General features: G+C 36.5%; 1 protein-coding gene across 1 annotated transcript in view; it reads right to left on the bottom strand.

Annotated features, from left to right (window-relative positions):
• CLINT1 (clathrin interactor 1) overlaps positions 1-19,260 on the bottom strand; it is a 52,236-nt gene that overhangs the window by 5,510 nt on the left and 27,466 nt on the right. The window contains exons 2-9 of the mRNA XM_086759081.1: positions 19,117-19,221; positions 18,343-18,439; positions 16,723-16,831; positions 15,675-15,839; positions 11,883-12,057; positions 6,644-6,887; positions 6,030-6,111; positions 1,689-1,766 (exon numbers count right to left, since the gene is read on the bottom strand). Of these exons, the coding sequence (XP_086615207.1) occupies positions 1,689-1,766; positions 6,030-6,111; positions 6,644-6,887; positions 11,883-12,057; positions 15,675-15,839; positions 16,723-16,831; positions 18,343-18,439; positions 19,117-19,221 (1,055 nt within the window). The remainder of the gene's footprint in view (positions 1-1,688; positions 1,767-6,029; positions 6,112-6,643; positions 6,888-11,882; positions 12,058-15,674; positions 15,840-16,722; positions 16,832-18,342; positions 18,440-19,116; positions 19,222-19,260) is intronic.

The following is a 19,260-nucleotide window of genomic DNA, read 5'->3' as shown; positions in this document are numbered from 1 at the left end:
AAGCAAATTAAAGGTGTATTTACTAAACCAGGCCCAGTACAGTTCTCCTAAACCAGCAAAATAAAGGAAGAGATACAGGCATGCTGACTAAAAGCTGGCTTGCAGAAGGTTTGCTGATCAGCCTCTTTGCTAGTATTTTCTCAGTCTGGACTTAATCCTACACCCTGTCTGAACACCCAGCCATCAATATCACTGCTGCCCAAATTAACATCACAAGAGAACTAGCCAGCTCTGTCCACTCCGTGTTTGTTTCCAGCACTGTCCTGTCTGGGTGGCACTGCAGGCTCCCAAAAACACTCCATCAGAAGGAAGTTCATTGCTTTAGCTAGCCTCCTAGTATTTTTTTTTTTTCAGTCTAATTTTAAGGGAAATGTTTTTCAGACAGTGGCCATGCCTACATAATACTTGTATGTTTGCATGCAAAACGACTGTACATGCACTGAGCCAACCGTACAGAGACACGACAGCTCTAAACTGCGTGCCGTGAGCTAGGGCAAAACCGAGCGCTGTCCCAACACACTTTACTAAAACCTTGCTCTTGTCATTGCCAGGAACTTGTTCATGCCTGACTTAAGTAAAATCTTAAGTAAGCTGTCTCAGGCTCCCCTCATTATGCCATCCAAGGCCAACATAATTGTGTGTCTCTAAACAATTAAAAAAAATCTTAGGAGACAGGTGGGAGCTGAGGACATCTTTAGGGACTCTCATTCTTCTGTCACAGGTGGGCAGCTATTTTCCATTGAACATGATCTCATCTTTTGGTTTTGTTCAACTCACCCATTTAATTTACCACCCTGCCCATACCAATAAAGTCCTTAAGATCAATCTGAACCCTCTGCACATGTCCAGAAACTACAAACAGCACCATAAACCCCTTCTAACAACTCTTCAGTTCACAGCATTATCACAAGCAAGCCAATCAGACTATCAGACACTTGATGCAAGCCCTTCTACCCTAGTAGGGCAGCTCTTTTTTTATAATTAATAGCTAGCTTTTTTTTTTATAATTAATACCTACCTGTATCTGAAAAGCTTGCAAACTGTTATCAGAAAAATGATGATTTTTATTGCAAATAAAATAGTTGAATAACCTTATGTAAAAGAACTGGAAAGACTATGATAATTAATAATCTGAATGGTCTTATCACTACAGCCAATTTTCTCATCATTTTGGAAACAGAAATACTGTCATCTTGAAGCATTCATCACTGTAGAACTCCAATTAAAATATTTCCTTGCCCAGAACTGCAAAAGTGGGATGCACTGGGCTCTTTTTAAAGTTTTTTAGTGAGTACTCTTCAGTCAGCATTTAGACCCACACTTGTTTATTTCAGGTTTCACTTTTCCACTGCAGAAGTCACATCTTATTTCGGTGCATTTCAAAATTAGACTTGGACCTAGGTTTTAAGTCTTACTAAATATATTATATATATGTATTATGTATTATATTATTAGATGGACAGAGATCTATTTGTAACTCTCGCTAACATTTTTCTGAAATAAAGTTCATTAAAAGTTTCAGGTCCAATCAGAAATGTGCTGTGCCGGACAGCCGCTCAATACAGCACTTATCGTCCAGTTAAACACAGTTTGCCTTGGAAAGGGAAGCGATTCTCAGTAATACTATGTGGCATCTCTTCCCCTCTTTCTGCCCTTAAACAGTATTTCAATCCATGAATGAATCCTACCTTGTGACGATGGGAAACTTGCTGAAGCAGCAGCTGAACTAAAGTCAGCAAATCCTCCAAACGGGTCAGTTGATGCACCTAGGAACAGAAGGAAGCCAAATGCCGTTACAGGACTGTGCAAAGACCCATCGCAAGAACTGCATGTGGGATCTATGAAGAAAAACTGTTCTGTATTTGGCAAGATGGATTTATTGATTCTGCTCCATAAAGTCAGCACTGTTTTTCCTCTTCATCACCATATTATATTTATATAAGCCTGAGCAACAATAAGCTGGATTATTTCCAACTGTCTTGCAGATCTTGCAGTTCTGTTTTCCTAGGAAAGAACTAAAAGATGTAAGTTTTTACCATCTCTAAAAATAAATTTAGAGAGAGATTAAAAAAAGTTAACAAGTTTTTAACTAGCGAGGGATGCTATTAGTTTGGCAGTTTGTAAAATTAAAACATTGGAAGCGTAATATATTAAAGCCAAACATTCTTAGTGTATAAAAGTTAATATATTATGCTTACTATGAAAAATTACATATCGCCTTATATTTAGTTTTTGTGTTACTTAAAGCATGACTGATCCTGCAATGATGCTGAATTGGGATTTCAAGGACATAGCTTGCATTTGTGTTCATTTTTTTTACAAGTTTGCTTCCTTTCCACAGCAGGAACATTAAGTTTTCCAACCAGACATTTGTATATTGCATATAAATTATTAATGTCTGAATACAGCATAGTAACAGTTTTTCACTAAAATAATACAGTCAAGATATAAACACAGAAGAAAGATTTAAGAACCATATTGGAAATATGCCTTACAAAAAAATCCAATTATCATTGATACTGCTTTTAAGTAGGTATTCCACTGACCAGAGAAAGCCAAGAAGTTGACCTTATTTGTTTGTCCTCAAAGATTTCACCTCCAAGCAGTCCCATCCTTAAAAGAAGCTGCAGCAGTTCAATTATTTTGCTTTTAGTGTTATGCGTACATTATATAGGTTACATCACAGCTGCTTAGCCTGCAGTGCTTAGGAACTAGCCAGGTGGGACTGGAACATCTGTGCTGCACTCAAACACCACCAGGGACAGCTTCCAACATCTGGTGCCATTTCGGAATTGTCTTATCGCTGCAAGACATTCTGGCCCATCTGCTACTCTCAACTGGGTTAATTAAACTAGAACCATCTCCTTTTTAATAAATGGCTAGCAGTAATAAAAGGAACCGTTCACTTTCTAATATATGTGTACTTGTATTTCTTTTTAATGTTATTTTACTGTAGACATTGCCAGGAAGGCGACTGTTCTTCCAAGGGGAAACGTCTTTTCTTGCTGACTGTGTAGCATACGATACAAAACTTGAGAAGGGAAAGCAAGGACAGTCTGTCTTTTCAGAAATATAGCACATCTGAAATCCTTTAACCACCTTTTCAAGAGGGAGAAGATTTCCCACAAAGTTAAATTTCTTCAACACTATTTCTGAAGTGATCTAGTAAGCACTTTACACGTTTATATACAAGTCTTACACTGACTGCAACCTGAGAATGAAAAAGAGTAAGATGAGCCAGTGAAACACCAAGCTAAAAACTGTTCTGATCACGTTTACTCTGCAATGAGCATTTTCAAATCATTTTTCTCATCACGTGTCCTTACAGAGTTCAGAACAGGTTAACAGTTTAAACAACACAGGTGACGGACTCTTGACCACATGCTGAAAAAATTCAATGCTCTCATGCTATGTCTATTATCCCAGGGCTGTTTGACAAAGTATCTAGGAATTAATTTCATTTCAGAAACAGAACTAGGTTCAAACCCAAAATAAACCCTTAACATTTTCAGTCAAGTCAACTTTTTCTCCACCTCTACTGCCCATTTTCAAATGAAATTGAGTTCCAGAGAGGTGGCAGGGCTTAAGCTGAATGCCATAACTCTCCAAAGAAAGGTATCACCAGCTAAGATTAGAGAACCTCATCTCCAGTAACACAAAAAAATTACTTCCAGTAGGTCTAACCACAGATTCTATGTTTTCTCACACCAATTACACCTTTATGGCAACCAACTGTCCCCCTCACATACAAATGGTGTTGCTTTAGTAATATGTAACCCCCTAAGCCTCACCAATCTTCTTCCACATCTCTGCACCTGAAAATACATAGATAAGCAAATTCTCATCACTTCCCTGCCAGTTCCTTCACAGGACAGATCAAAGGCTGCGTTTGACCCTTTCCCTGTGTCTTGCCTGACACTGGGAATGTTCCCACATCCTGTGCTGCAAGGAACAGTGGTCATAACCAGTGACCTGCACGTGAAGGACGGTGCTAATCTTCTCAACATGAGCTATCCTCAAAGATTCCCACGTGAGATCTGTTACTACAAATGAACCCTTTCCATCTGCCTTCTCAGGTCAGCAAAGAGGTTATTTAGCAGGACCAGCTGGTAGTATGCCTCTTCTCAACACCATTTCTAAATGCTGCTTTAGAAAAATAAGAAAAAAAGCAGAAAGAAAAAAGGCTTACTACAGCAAAGAATCAAACTGATGAGAGTCAAATACACTGTAATATGGAAGTTGCCATGGTTCTGTTTGAGAATAGGTGTTTCCACTTCAAACTGAGCCTTCCTATATTTCAGTGTAATTTTATTTTTATGCATAAACATAAAACCATACACATATGTATATAAATAAAACCCAAAAAGCTTCTAATGTCTTTTCCCCTAAGAACTGGATAGGAGAAGTTTCTGTATTGATTTGAGGTAGTGGTCCTCATCAAGGATCTTTAAATTCTACGGAACTGTGGTAACTCCGATGTACAATGAACACCCTTGTATATGAAGTTAATAAAATAGAAAATAATACATATTAAGTTGTTCCTTAAATTTGGTGGCATTTGTGCATAAAAGAATGGATGCATTAAATTAATTTTATTTCTTAACCATTTGGAATTAACATATTTCAGAACAGACATATAAACTTTATCTACTTTCCCAAAAATAGAAGTGCACAAAGTTTTAAAGATCTACCAGAAATAAGAAAGAAAATACCGAGACAGATCTCTCACACTAAATTACCATGACAGCTTCCCTCCTCTCCAACTGAGTTTTGAAGTATTTTATCTTCTATTAAATAGTTACCTATTAAATAGGTATCATTTTGGTAGCCTAGTGATGAAAGGAACTGTATGGCAGAGTGCTCTAATACTGGCTTTGCGCACACATGATAACAACAATAGCTAGTGTGACACACTGCAGAGGTTCCCGTACAACGCACCCCGAAGTGGCATTATCTTCAGATGGAAGTGAGTAGTCTCTACGCAGGCATGAAGACAGCCACCTTCCCACACGTGTGGGCCTTCAGCCCCTAGACTGCTATCTTTTCGTACAAACTCTGTGATTTTACATGGTCTTTAAAACAAAGACTGGAGCTGAGTATCTGTTGTCCCCAAGATACACACGTACATTTCTACAAGTAACGTGAATATGATCCCATATATAGTAAAAGAAGTTGCTTATTTGTAATGGAGAGAATTTACCTGGAAAGTTTCTATCTATGAAAATGCACATGCTTGTATTTTATTTGCTATTCAAAGTGATTTTTAAACAAAAATTCTCCCCAGAGTAAACTCTCTCCCAACTGTACCATTAGACCACAAGTGCATCAGTCCTTTTTCTATTCCATGCTAGCCACAATCAAAACTGTCGCTATTAAGAACCTGTAAGCACAATAATGTTTTAGGTTTTAAAAGGTAAACCACCAAGCCCTTAAACTCCTCTATCATCCTGTGTGCAATGCACTGAAATTTAACACATTCCGAAAAAGAAACTGCAGTTTGAGTGGAAGGTAAGTCCATATGAAGGTTATGGACTTCAAACCGAATCGCACATTCAGGGATGTGTTTTACAACAAATAATTTTACTTTTAGGCAGCAATTTCTTTTCGGAGTTAGGGTTGGGATCAACCAAGTGCCAAAGATAAAATGAGATAACGAAACAAGTTTGCCATATGCATTAGATTAAAGCTTATATTAAGTCATCTAGCCGCCTAGCCTTTGAATTGCACTCTAGGAAATGCTTGAATGTGAATGGATTGCACTTGCTTTTAGAGTTAATTATAAATAAATGCATTATGAACACAGTTTCTGACAGACTGATCTGGCAGTTAATCTTTGTGCTAACATTTATTAGTCCCATGCAATAGCACATACAGTACCTTGCCACAAAAGGTTCTAGGCAGCTCTAATTTTTTTTAAGCATTCATGTCTCGGTTTATCCACTACTCGTTATCCACATAACACTGAACAAGCTTAACCTCAGGACTGGTTCAAATTATGCATTAAGAAAATAAAACCAAAATCTGCCTACCTGCTGAGACTGGCTGGCTAGCTCCATCAAACAACAGATCAACCAGGTCATTAGAAGACTTGCTGCCAGAGGGTACAGAAGCCTGAAGAAGAAATTACACAACAGGTCTTATCTCATGACGTCATCACTCATCGTAAATGATTTTGAGAAGTTCTCTGGGTTTTTGCAGGTTTTTTTTGTTTTCTTTTCCTTTGGAGAGATGGCAGATTTGCCTTTGAAGCCAACAATCACTGGAACATGGCTAAACTGAAAATCAAATACCAAAAAGCTAGTGGCTCAGGGTTTTTGTTTGGTTTGTTTGTTTGTTTTACAATAAGTGAAGAATTTGGTAACTTTTCGATAAGTGTGCAGGTTCAGAGAATTCTTCACACTTCAGGTCAAGATTTTATTTAGACTAAAACATGGCAATGACTAAATTTAAAAAAATTCTACATCTTAAAGCAATCAAACAAGTTGTTCCACAGCTTTTGAAAACTCCAACTGAACATTTTTAATGAAATAGTTCCCTTGAAGGCTGCACAACAAAAATTCTACCCTAAACTAGAAACTGTCTCAGAGGTTAGAAGAAAAGAGTTTCCAAAATAATGTTTTATTGTGCTCTCCTGCTGTCTCACCTTTGCTGTAGGCTGTGCAGTATGAGCAGCAACATTCTGTTCTGGACTTGCTTTATCCCCTGTATAATGTGCTGCTGCTCCCAAGTCAATAGTTTTTGAAGGATTTGCCGTGCGTTTGTGTCTGGTGGTAGTAGTTTCTGTAGCTTGTGTAATATGAATGTGTTTCGTCGTCACTGTCTCCTCTTCATCTTTAAATTCAGCTTTGGGAGATTTACCTCTTCTTGATTTTTCCTCATCACTGTCACTAGAAAAACAAAAGTGATAGAATACCATTTGTGATGGACTTCTCAGTTACTTAAGTGGACACCTAGCTTAAGCCACAGGAATTCTGGTTACTGTAGCTCCTTATAGTGATGGTTCATACTAAAAATACTGCTTCTTTCTACATTGAGAAAGGAAATGTTTGACCCTTACATAATGCATCTACATAACACAGTACTGCACTTATTGTACACAAGTGATGAAGAAAAGCAAGTTATTTTGTTAAACATTAACTGAAAGTCCACAGCAGAGGATAATAGAAAATCAGTGTTTCAATCCAGTACATTAATTACCTTCTGACAGCAACTCCCCCACAGATTATGTAACACTTCAGCAACAGAAAGTTAAGTTGGCAGGTCTGCTCAGTACTTACACGAAGAGACAGAAGCAGCGAACCAAATACAGGTACACCTTTCACGTTTCAAGAATTCCATTTCTATTTCAACTCATTTCCCTTTCCAGAGAAACAAGCTTCTATAGTCTTTAAAATGTTTGCGGAAGAAGAATGTTTACAGAATTACTCAATGCAATGATGCTATTCATTTTCTATCGGAGAACACACATTTATTCTTAAAATGTAAAAGAACAGAAGTGTCACCATTTTAGGTGAACACTTTTTAGATATCGCTGCATAATATTTGTTTAGTCTGTTACATTTCTACTTCTGTATTTTAAGTCTTTCATGAACGAGCCAATTGCCCCCCACCAACAGTCGTGTTGCCTGTTACCATCAAGGTAAGACTTGTACGCAAACAGTGAAAACTGCTGTAGAGAAAGCTAAAATAGTGAAATGTATTTTGAAATAGTAATTCCCATAGCAACTTAGTTGAAAGTGGAAAGCTTTTATATTTTAATAATGCATTAGAATACTAAAACTGCAAAATTTAAGAAAGGCTGTCCCTTTGTCAGTGGGAATGTGACAGTAACTGCACTATACTCGGGAAGGTAGCCTTTGTTCTCTGCTAACAATAGTGGGCTTTTTGGAATACATCGCATGTGTCATTTCCTCTACGCATATTACTCACTCACTACTGGGGGATGGCTCAATTCATTAACATCAGTGAATACAAGTGCTCACTCCCTTTTTTATTATTAAAAGAAAAATATCATAGCTGCTGGCCAACCTAGCAACTCCTGGCAATTGCTCGAGCCAGCCTCACACCGACGACTGAGCCCAGACGGCATCACCTAACCTTACCCTTCCAAGGCACTGCCACCCTGACTTGCAACACCAGGCCTGCTGTTCCAGTTCTGGACATCTGGAAATAGCCTACCTACATGCACAAACGCGTCAGAGCGGAACGCTAACCACATTTTCATTTGTGACACATCTGCACATTAGCATGGCACGCATGGTACATCCATCCTAAAAGCCTCGGAGGAGGGTGGGTGATGTTGCCTTTTAGATGTGTGGTGAAAGTAACTGCGACCAGGACAATCACAACTAAGGCTCAGTCTCTTAAAACCTGCTGCAATGTATTTCTTGTCATCACTACAGAGTTCGCCGAGTCCGCATACACGTTCTGTGGATTGAGGACTGTGGACTGACAACCATCAAAGTCTTCTCAATATTGCTACAGAAGTGGTAGAGATCAATCTCACTAATGTAAGAATGGAAAAAGTGAGTCTTTGGTGATCTACAGCAAAATAAATGTCTAAAAGCTTTTGAGAAAATAAATTAAACATATATGCCAGAAAGCATGACAAATATTACAATACTCAATTTTCTATGACAATATGATAACCTGCACTGCTTCCAAACTGTCTCAGGAGATGTTTTTTATTTTTCTGTAATGGTCACATTAGGGGGGGAAAAAAAAAAAGAAAAAGAAAAAGAAAAAGAAGAAATATTACAGATTAACGTTCCCTTTAAGTGTGTTTACTGTGCTCAGAATAATAAAATTGCAGTCCTTCATCTGAGAATCGCAGAATAAAATTAAAAAATAAAAATTAGAGCTAATATTGTACCAAATAATTAAAGAAAAACATCTACAAAGGAAGTATATGGTTGCAACTTCCAGAAATCAAAGTATGGATACATGCTCTTTTTCTTTGTGTGAGGGATTTCTGAACATTCTTTAAGGCAATAAAAATAGTTTACTGATACTTTAAGATTATCTGAATACCCTACTAAAGTAATCCTTTACATGGAAGTTGCCTTTAAACATGGCTGTTGCAGCCTTTTATAGGCATACTAAAAGTTTTGCTTCCTTTCTGTTCTGTTACACCTGCATCAATCTTCCTGAATACGAGAGAAACTGACAGAGTTTTAAGAATTCTTATTTTAAAAGTGTGGTAGTTCAGAAGAATCACTGTATATCTGCAGGTAATTTAGAAAATAGAACTTCAGCATACAAGGCCAGACTCAGGGCAGGAATCTGTTTATACACCTAACAACTAACAAGCACTATGAAAGAAAAATGGAGGTTTTCCCACCCCTTGGAGTATTGTTTCTGGTATTCTCTACTTCCAAAGGGATATATTACTGGAAAAAAGAATCTAGTTCCCCTCAGCAGTATCAACATTTTTCTTCTAAAGAAAAAATAAAGCAGAATAGGCTTCTCCAGTTATCTGTGTGAACTGCAGTTTCACTGAAATCTACTGTAAAATGAAGCCAGCAATATCACAGGTTAAGTTCTTCGTTACTTCAAGCTTCTTTTTTTCCTTCTATGCAAGCTACTAGCTTTGCAAGCAGAGTCAGAAATCCAGAAGTTTGTACGAGTTCTTCTGGTTATATTGGAGGTAAAGATTGTGTCATCGAAATTCCATTAACCGCTGTGAAGATGTGCACATTGCATTTACTCTTTGTGCTTCAGGACCTTTACTGGCTTTACAGTACTGAAGTAATAATGATTTATACAGTTATTAAGATAGAAACAATAGAACATACAACAGCAGATTTGCCAGCCGAGCTAGTATCACCATTTAGTCACTTTTGTAACAGAAACGGCAACTTAATTCAACATTATTATATAGCAGCAGGCTACAAATAAACTACTACGTTTTTGGAGGCTTCTGTTGTGTTTTTAGAAGAAATTGCTGAAGTGTGAAAACACAGAAATGCATGGATTTCATGAAGCATTTACAAAAGGAATGTTATGTTGTTGTGAGCTTAAGTCGCATGTTAATTAAAATTTCATGTTTCGGTTTCAATATTTAACTTCATACAAAATAAAGCATTCTCTTAATACAAAATGAATTATGAGGTTTGTATTTACAGTATCTTTAAGTACAAATAGAAAGACATTCTATAACCCTGAGTTCAGTCTTCTTGGATCTTTTGATGTCTTTTGGAGAAAGAAACCCCTCCATTTCAACACTGTGATAAAATGCCTTTTATCTTGTCTAATCACCGTACCAAGAGAAGCCAAAAGGAAATTTCAGGCTGGTAGCCAAAGCAATGTTAGAGAAGCCATACTGCTGCAACCTGGACTACTACTTATGGCAAGATAACCTGCAACTACCAAACTGGTTTTGCTCAGGTATGTCCCCCCAAAAAATCATCCTTTTATTTTAAGTTCCAAGTACATCACTCTCAAACTTCGAGACAAATACTGCACCTCACATTTACCAAGTGTTGCAAGAGCAAAGCAAAAATGAAAAATGTAATATTAACCGGAGAAAAAGATCAGTGTAACGTGGGGTAGAGATGTACAGTGAAGTCCTCAAAATAAGCTGCTTTTTATAAAGATTAGGCTGCAGATAGGACTGTCTAAAACACTGGAAGGTGCAAGATTTTAACAGCACAAGTAAGAGACCAGGAGTCATTCAGAAATAAAGCAAAGGATATGAGATTTAAACAAATGTTTACTGTACATCCTCTACATGAAATGTGGATAATGAGCTTTACAGACATCATGTGACAAGTTGCTTTTGAAAGGTAAGTACAGAAAAGCACACAGCAATACACCATTGTCAAATCTGAAATTGCTTACTTTTCTTCTGATCCCTCCTCTCTGTAGTCTATTGGTAGTAAGTTCTAAGAGGGAACCCTGATGTGTGCAAAGAACACCAGTTTTATGATTTATTAATGCCCTAACAAGAAGGCCACACTGCCTTTTTCTCAGAAATGCTACCATTATAATTATTTTTTGTTCTGTTCAAAATTGCTTAAATTTTGTAATAGATACTCATGTGTGCATATACATGTGCACTTTCATATGTATGTAAACTTTTATATGTATATTTTTATATGTATGTGTGACTGTATCTGGAGATATTCCTGTAAAAAAAAATTAATCAAATCTCAGTGCAAATTTAAATTTTAAGTTGTTTCCCAAAAGAGAATTACTTCAATATAGTTGAGCACTTTCTCTACAGCAATTTCAGATTCTGTTAAGTACCAATGTGATCTCCTGATAATAAAATTCAATGCACCTGTTGAAGTGTGATGTATGTAAAGTTCTTTCTGCAGGCTAAGCAGAGTAGGTTTTCTTCCTTACTGAAAAAATTTAATGGCCAGATGTAAAATACAGCAAGTTTCTTGAAGGTTTAACTAAAATTGACTTTTTTTTTTTTTAAAAAAAAGTCACCTGCAGCCTGTTCTTCCTGAGATCAGCTCAGGCAAGCAGTACTGTGTCAAGGTAGGTCTAAGCAATTTTATGTCTCCCTCTTCTTCACACTTCAGCACTGAGAGTAACTGTAGCACTAAATCGTAGCCTCCAGTGTACTGGCAGAAGGAAGACCACTGAATTGCTGAGACAAGAAATAGCTTAGGAAATTTCAGCCAAATTCCCTGCTTTGCCAGCAGCTATCCAAGCTACAGGCAGTAATGGAAGGCAGCCAAGAGCAGTGAACTATTGACAGAGCTACATTATTCCCCAAGGCCTAAGAAGTCCAGGAAGCAGGTACTGAACCCCAACATGCTTCCATACAGACCAAAAGAATGGCAGAGTGTTGTAACTAATCATCAGAAATGTCAAAGAGCTTTATAATAGCAATTTCACATAATGAGTTAATGTTAAAATAACTCTAGTACCTGCACCTTTCTGGAGAGTCTTCTCTATCTTTCCTTCGGAACTTGCTGATTGTATCATCGATTGTGCTTCCAATTTTGTCGCTTAGCTCCCCTAACTTATCGCTGAATGGAAAAGCTGGTTTTTTATCCCATTCTTCATCCCATTTTGACTTGGGCTCAGGATCATATCTTTCACCTGTATAAGACATTAAGATAAGAAATACTGAAGATAACATAAAAAAACAACCAAAAAAACCAACAAAAAAACCCCACAGCCTGTGGTCTTTCTGGAATCACTCTCAAGCCCCACTGCCCTACATACATAAACCTTACAAGTTTTCAAAGTAACCAGAAAGCTCCCACAGTGCTGAATCAACACTATTGACGCAAGGCACAGCATATAATGCCAATCATTAAGTGGCAGGAATGCAGATTCAAAGACTGTTTACAACAAGACACAATCGTAAATGCACTGCACCAGCACGGCACATCAGGGTACTGTTGGACTCTGCTGGAGAAGAGGCACAGTCAACCCTGGCTGCACGAGCAGCTGATCGGAAACGGGACGAGCCAGTTCTCTAACAGTCACTTACCGCATGATATTCCATACACCTCTGAGCACACAGCTCAGAGGTAAACCAATGGGTTTTTTATACATTGACATGAAAGCATAGTACCAAAATATTGAAAGACATGTGCAATGCATGAGAACAGTCTGTTCTTTCTTTTCCACACTCAGTGATTAAAAAAATATTTTAAAGAGATCAAAAACAAGAGGCAGTAAAGGAACTCACTTATCAGCAACCACTGAGCACCCTGAACATCTTTATTAAACACTATTATCAATACATCAAAGATTTATTTTCTAACCAAGCATTCAAGACCTCCATACTGGCATCTTAGCTTAAAGCAAAACTGTCAGCTGTTTGTATGTTTGCTGTACAATCTCATTAAGAAAGTTTATATACATGCCCAGCCGAGTTGAGTTTAATTTAAAAGAAAAAACACCACTCACATTTAACAAAGACTTAACTATCAAAAGCAGAGCATAGTTCACTAGTTTGTACTGTGATCTTACATCAGACCTTCTGCCGAAAAGATAGTTACATAAAACAGCCCAATATAGCTCAGTTCTAGACAACACTTTCAGACAAACATTTTATATTCTGGGGCATCACACAGATTAAACAGGCATTTTTGTGAAAGACTAGTTAAATTTTTTTTACTTAACCTGAGGAAAATTGAACAGCAGAAAGGAAGAATGATGAAAAATTAATTACTTCAAGTTACATACAAATTATATTGTAGCTCAGGTAATGTTCAAGATGTATTCAATTAAGTCATTTTTATTAAAAAGAAAGTTATGGATTCCAGCACTATAAGGTGCAAAATTTGACTTATACCTGTCTGATAATATCATACACTAGAAGCTGTATTTTCTTACTCAAGAGATAAGCACAAGTCTCCAGTGATATTTGTTCAGATCCATAAAGGATAAACAAACTTTTTTGAAGTAGAGAACCTGTTACAAATCAGCAAGATACTCAGTGAGATCTTTACCATTGAAAAAGGAGAAATTGCTAAGAAATGTACCACTTAATTTTGCAGGAAAATAAAGTGGCCTTATTTCAGTTTATGTCCAGCTCGCAAGCATTTTAACGTAGATTCCATTAGAATCTCCTTTGCGATAGGGATTTTAAAGTAAATAAAAAACCCCAAGAGCTTGGTATTTTCAGGACAAAAAGAACTAAGGAGAACTCTGAAAATATAAGCACTTTGTATTTAAATAACTAGAATCTTTTAGATTAGAAGTCTGACCTGGGAAAGAGTTTGGTTTGTACTGCTAGAAAGATTTTTTTTTTTTTACTTTAATCAACAATTGAGGGATAATTAAAAATCCTTTACCATAAAAATGAAATACAAAGACAAATGAGAGTCTTTTAAATTAAAAAACTTCAGTGATAACTAAAGAGCATATGAAGAAAGATTTCTACCCAGCATACAGGGATAGATCACGAATCTGTACAGAGCAAGTCAAAAGATTAGCTCAGAGAAAGAACACAGGGAGAGGTACTTAACGTACAAATGCAGTGACTCATAAGCATGTCCTGAAAAGAGAATCATGAGAATCCCAAGCAGGTAGCAAAAGCCTAAGAGAATATAATAAAACAAGACATATCCTGCCACGAACATATAGATTTTCAACTACTCTGCATAGAAAGAAAAGGGAGAGCAGAGGAACATACAGAAGTAACCTGTCAGAAGAATGCCAATTTAAGGCTCACAGTGAACAAGAGTAAAAAAAACATACATAGCACCAGAGGGGGACAGGTGAAGTTTAATTCCTGCACTTACTACACTCAGATCTTACACCAAACCCTTCTCTCAAAGAAGTCACTGACTCTAGCAAACCAGAGCCTTGTGCCATTGTGACTTTGGGGCCCATCCCTTAATAAAAGCAGACAAGGATTTACTCAGGCCAAAGAAAACACAGATAAGCATCTCAAGACTGACAGCTGGATCACGGACGACATGCTGGGATACATCAGACATAAAAGCCAGTTCAAGCTCAGATCCCTGCTACACATCATGGCAGAGACTGGGAAGCAAGAAAGAAGCTGCACACTTGGACTTGATAAGCAAAACATATTACTGGTTGTGTGCCTTTATCTAGCCAAGGCTGTCAGAGGAAACTGTGTCCTGTCTAAACAAAGACAAGTGATGGCATTACGTCTTCTAAGACTAAGATCTTAAAAACACATCATGCTCAAGATGCAAGTGTCTGACAGAACTCATTGCACACATGAAGAATATCAGTGGTCTCAGCAAAATGGGTGGATTTATTTCCAGAAGCAAGGGTACATCAGTCTACCTGTCAACAGCATTGGGATGGTTTTTTTTTTTTTCCTCCTTTGTGGTTTTGTTTTGTATGTGTTTGTAAATAAAGGACCTTAGTAATGAAGGTCCTACTGCAACCAACATCCAGCTGCAAGCTTAGTATGTCTACACAAAAGTAAATTTCTTATTACCTCTGGGAGCCTTCCTTCAAAAAAGCACAGACTTATAGTAATAATCAAATGAGATTTTAAAAACACACAAACTCAGACAGTAACAACTGTATCACAAAACTCCTGAAATATAAGCTCCATCACTTACAAGGTTCTTAGTGCACATATTTAAAGTAAGGTCTGAAACATCAGAATCCATACAGATAATCCACAGATACCTTTCAAGCATTCAAACAGTATTACTTGGGAAACCAAAAAGCCTAATGGCATTTAGCATCTACATTGTTTCACCCTAATATTTTAGGTGAAAAAAAAAAATTTAGTTAGGGCCCTAACCCAAATTAACCAATGGTTCTAAAAGAGGTTAGCAGGAATAGGTGAAGCAATTCTTGTGCTGCAGTGGGTTTTTTTTTTTTAATTAAAAACTGACTATGAAACCCTGACTTACATGAGCAGATTTATCTACTTTTGCTACAGCAGCATTCATTTCACAATGAGACTCTGTCTATGGATAAAAACAAGACAGTTAAGTTTTCGCTAAGCCAATGCACTAATGTAATTTGTATAAGCTTCTAGTTAGTTATCATCTAAAAAAGATTAACTGGAAGATTTTAAAAGTAATTAAATTTGTAGGTTGTGGAAAATGTGCAAGGTTTTTCTTATAATAGTAACACTGACAGTTAAAGATATATAAAGAAAAAGCATCTAAAGGAGCATCTTAGAAATTCCTTAAGTTATCTTTGTTATCTAAGCCAAGTTAAAAGTTGAGATTGTCAATCCCTGACCAAGAAAGCCTAATACTCACTGTATCTGAACCCTCCAACACTGTCCGAAGAAACCCCAATATATTTGTCTTTGTTCTTCTTTGCTTTCTTCCTCTCTTCCCGAAGTCTATCATCATCTTGAGCAAATTCAACCATTTCTTTTACCTTCTGGCGTATGTTTATACCTTGGTCTTTGCCATTTTCGTCTGTACAGGCAATGTAAGATAAATACAACAGATGGAAGAGGAGAAAAAAGAAAAACACAAATTAGAGGCAGCAATACTGAACAAACTGATGAGAAAATTTCAGTTATGAACACAGCACTCAAAGATCTTACGGCTACTAAGGTCCACTGCATTTGTTTAAAAGGGACCAAATATTTTGTTTCAATACAAGTTTTCATCCTTAGACAGGAGACAGTTTTCACTGAATGGTATATTTAGAAACATCTAACTGCTGCTAAAACATTGAAAAGATTAACAGAAACAGAAATTATATTCTTAACTTGAACAATTTTAACCCTTCAAAATATAACCCCTTTTCCACAGTCTTTTTAGTACAGTTTTTGAAAGTTTAATTGCAAGAACTTAGTCTTAGTGCAAACCTGAATTTTTGAAAAATTGTTTTCAGTTGGGATGTACTACAAGCTAAACGTGCTCCTTTCCCAGCTTTTTTCACATTCAAAACACACACTGGCCCGGCTGCCTTTGCACTGTAAATATTATTTGGTGGGAGGAAAAAACCCCAGCTTCAAACAGATGTGTGTGTTTTGGAGCTCTAACCTTTTCTTCCCATATGATTAAAGCTATTCCTTTACGGACACCACAGGGGACCAGTCTCTAGTGCATATTTTAATATAAACCCGAACACTCATGTTGTGTTGGTTCTGTTGTTATTAGCCAGTCTTTTCTGCAAGTTCTTGTCTTCACTAATTAATACTCTAGGGTCCCACGTCTTGGATTCTGCACTCTTCACACAACTGGCAACAGTCACATTCTAATTAGACTGGGGAAGCTTCTAAGCTGGTTCAGGTGACTGACAACTCCAACTACTGTTTTAATTTGCTTATAAGATTTTTCTATTGCTCACCTACAAAGTGGTAATTTTCCAGGGATCGCAAATCATAAATGTGTTCTCTGGCACTTGTAACAACACGCTCTGATCCATTCCTTATGAGGTAAGCTAGGAGCAGCAAAGACTATAAAAATACAAAGCACCTTATGATTGCATGAACAAAAGCTTTTTTTTTTAAAAAAAAAAACAAGCAATAGGAAAACCAAACCTTCCCCCCTCCCGAAATTAGTAAGTAATAGACTTTCCCCTCTTAAATAAATGCTTATTATATGGGTTCACACAGAGAAAACATTTTCCCCACATGCACCTTTTGCTCTTTAGAATATGGAAACTGTATTTGTCAAACTCTAATTTGTTATTACTAAATGACAAGCAGTCACCCTTCATCAACTACTGCTTATTTTAAAAAATAGCAGTAGCAATTCAAACGTTAACCCTGCTAAATGAACCATTTTCTTTTACTACTTTTGTTCACAATTTTCCAAGGGTTTTCACTGAAAAGTAACTCCTATGAAAACTTAAGTAGCTTTCTGCAGGATGCAATGGATATCTAAAAACGCATTTCAGGACAATTTTAAGCAAGCAACAAAACAAATGAAATTTAAGTAGTAATTTAATGTTTAGGATTTCTAGCTGTAAAAAAAAAAATAAAAAAAAATAAAAAAAAAAGGACTTTCTCCAAAGTAGCGCCTTTATCAGCGAAGGCTATCATTATATTTCAACCTACCCAAACCTGATAAGTAATTCCAAGCACTCTTTATAACATTAAGTAGTTATGTGTGATAGCATTAAATATTAATTTATATTGTACTTCAGGGAAAACAATTACTATGAATACAAAACATCAAGCACCTGTGAAAAGCACAAACCATGCCTTAGAATTAATTCTGTCTTGTTACAATCCCAGCATCAAGAAAAACAAAATACAAGCTAGACTAATACATAAATTCTAAAAAATGAGGTTATATTTGCATAATTCAGTGAACACTGAACACTATTTTAAGGGCAGCATTGATATAATCTTAAGCAAAAAGTTTCAGTACCATGCTAATTAGCCAAAGACCAGAAAAATGCAAATGCTTCAGTGCTTTTTCCAAAGCGCAAGTAGGACATAAAAGCCTCATATGACAAGATCTGCAAGAAAATTTGGTCCACTCAAAGCTAAACTACAGTTTTTAAAGAATTATGAATTGGCAGAAAATTAAGATTAGTTTCCATTTTGTTTCAGGTATTTTTTAATTCCTTCAAAAACATTTTCTTGATAGCACAGTAACTTATCACCTACTTCTCATGGAGCACCGTAACAACTCCTTTGGGTAGATTCAAGATGTGAATGCTATTCCAATACTTGAACATCCGCAAACTGTAATTGCTCTATTACTTTCATTAAGTAGTATCTTAGACACTTCTAAAACCTGAAGTGTTTTTTTTCATATACAGCATTTAAAAGACATCTGACTTCAGTAACAGAATTATAAAACACAGTCAGGAAATAAATTATGGGTTGCTGGTGGAGTTAAGTGATATAGCAGTATCTAAACAAGACACTCCACCAGAACATACTAGCAACAAGCCGTATGTCCTTTGCAGACCAACACAAAGTCTTGAATACTTCCAGTTTATACACATACACACCTTATAAACTCTCCTCCAATTCTTTTTATTGTCTTTGAGCATTCGGGTCCAAAGCATGTTCATAAGTTCTGGAAACTGTTCATACATAAATGTAGCCCTAAAGAATTAAACAAAAGGAGTAAAAAAAATTTATTCTCCGTGATTTGCCACAATAGCTTGTTAAGACTTACGGCTGACAGTAGATGGCAGGCTTGATCTAAGTCCATTCACATTTATGACATTACAGCAGAAAAAGCTATGCCTATTTCTTACTCATATAGAAGTAATTTACATACTAGTACTACAAAAGAAAAAAGTAATTCTAAAAATCTGAGGCAATAGAAGAACCTTCACTAATTTATAAAGAAAATAACGTTTAACATGGATACCCTAATAACCACTGCAAATAGTCAAACATTCAACTTCCAAACCCATTTTAACAGAAAAAAAGTTCAAGGAAGAATTTGACATGCTTTGCTCTATTTGAAAAAGTCACAAGAAAGCACTTTGAAAAAAAAAAAAAAAACCACAAAACACTCCAAGGAAGTCAGATATATTAAAAGAACTATGAGGTAACATAAATAAAAACCTCAATAATTTAAAAAAATACATTTACTTCATTTTTGACAGCTTTCAATACATCATAAGATTATGCATTAAAAATAAGGCTTGATTTACAGCCGCTTTTCAGCATTATCAGTCAGCACACCACAGAGTTGATTTAGCAGCAAATTTCACATTTCTGTGTAAAATGCACCTTTCTTTTCTTCATCACTGAGCCAAATTATCACTTACTTGGCAATCTCTCCCATGAGTTGCCCTGAAGGTCCCCACGGATCATCATTGGTTGCTTCTCGAACCTTAGACTCTATTTCTGAATAATTCATAACCACATTGGTGCTGCAAAGGAAAAAAAAAATTAACACACATGAAGATTAG

This window comes from Chlamydotis macqueenii, chromosome 14 (genome assembly GCF_036417535.1).
Source record: "Chlamydotis macqueenii isolate bChlMac1 chromosome 14, bChlMac1.mat, whole genome shotgun sequence".
In the NCBI taxonomy this organism is placed as follows: domain Eukaryota; kingdom Metazoa; phylum Chordata; class Aves; order Otidiformes; family Otididae; genus Chlamydotis; species Chlamydotis macqueenii.
This window is presented reverse-complemented; position numbering and strand designations above follow the sequence as displayed.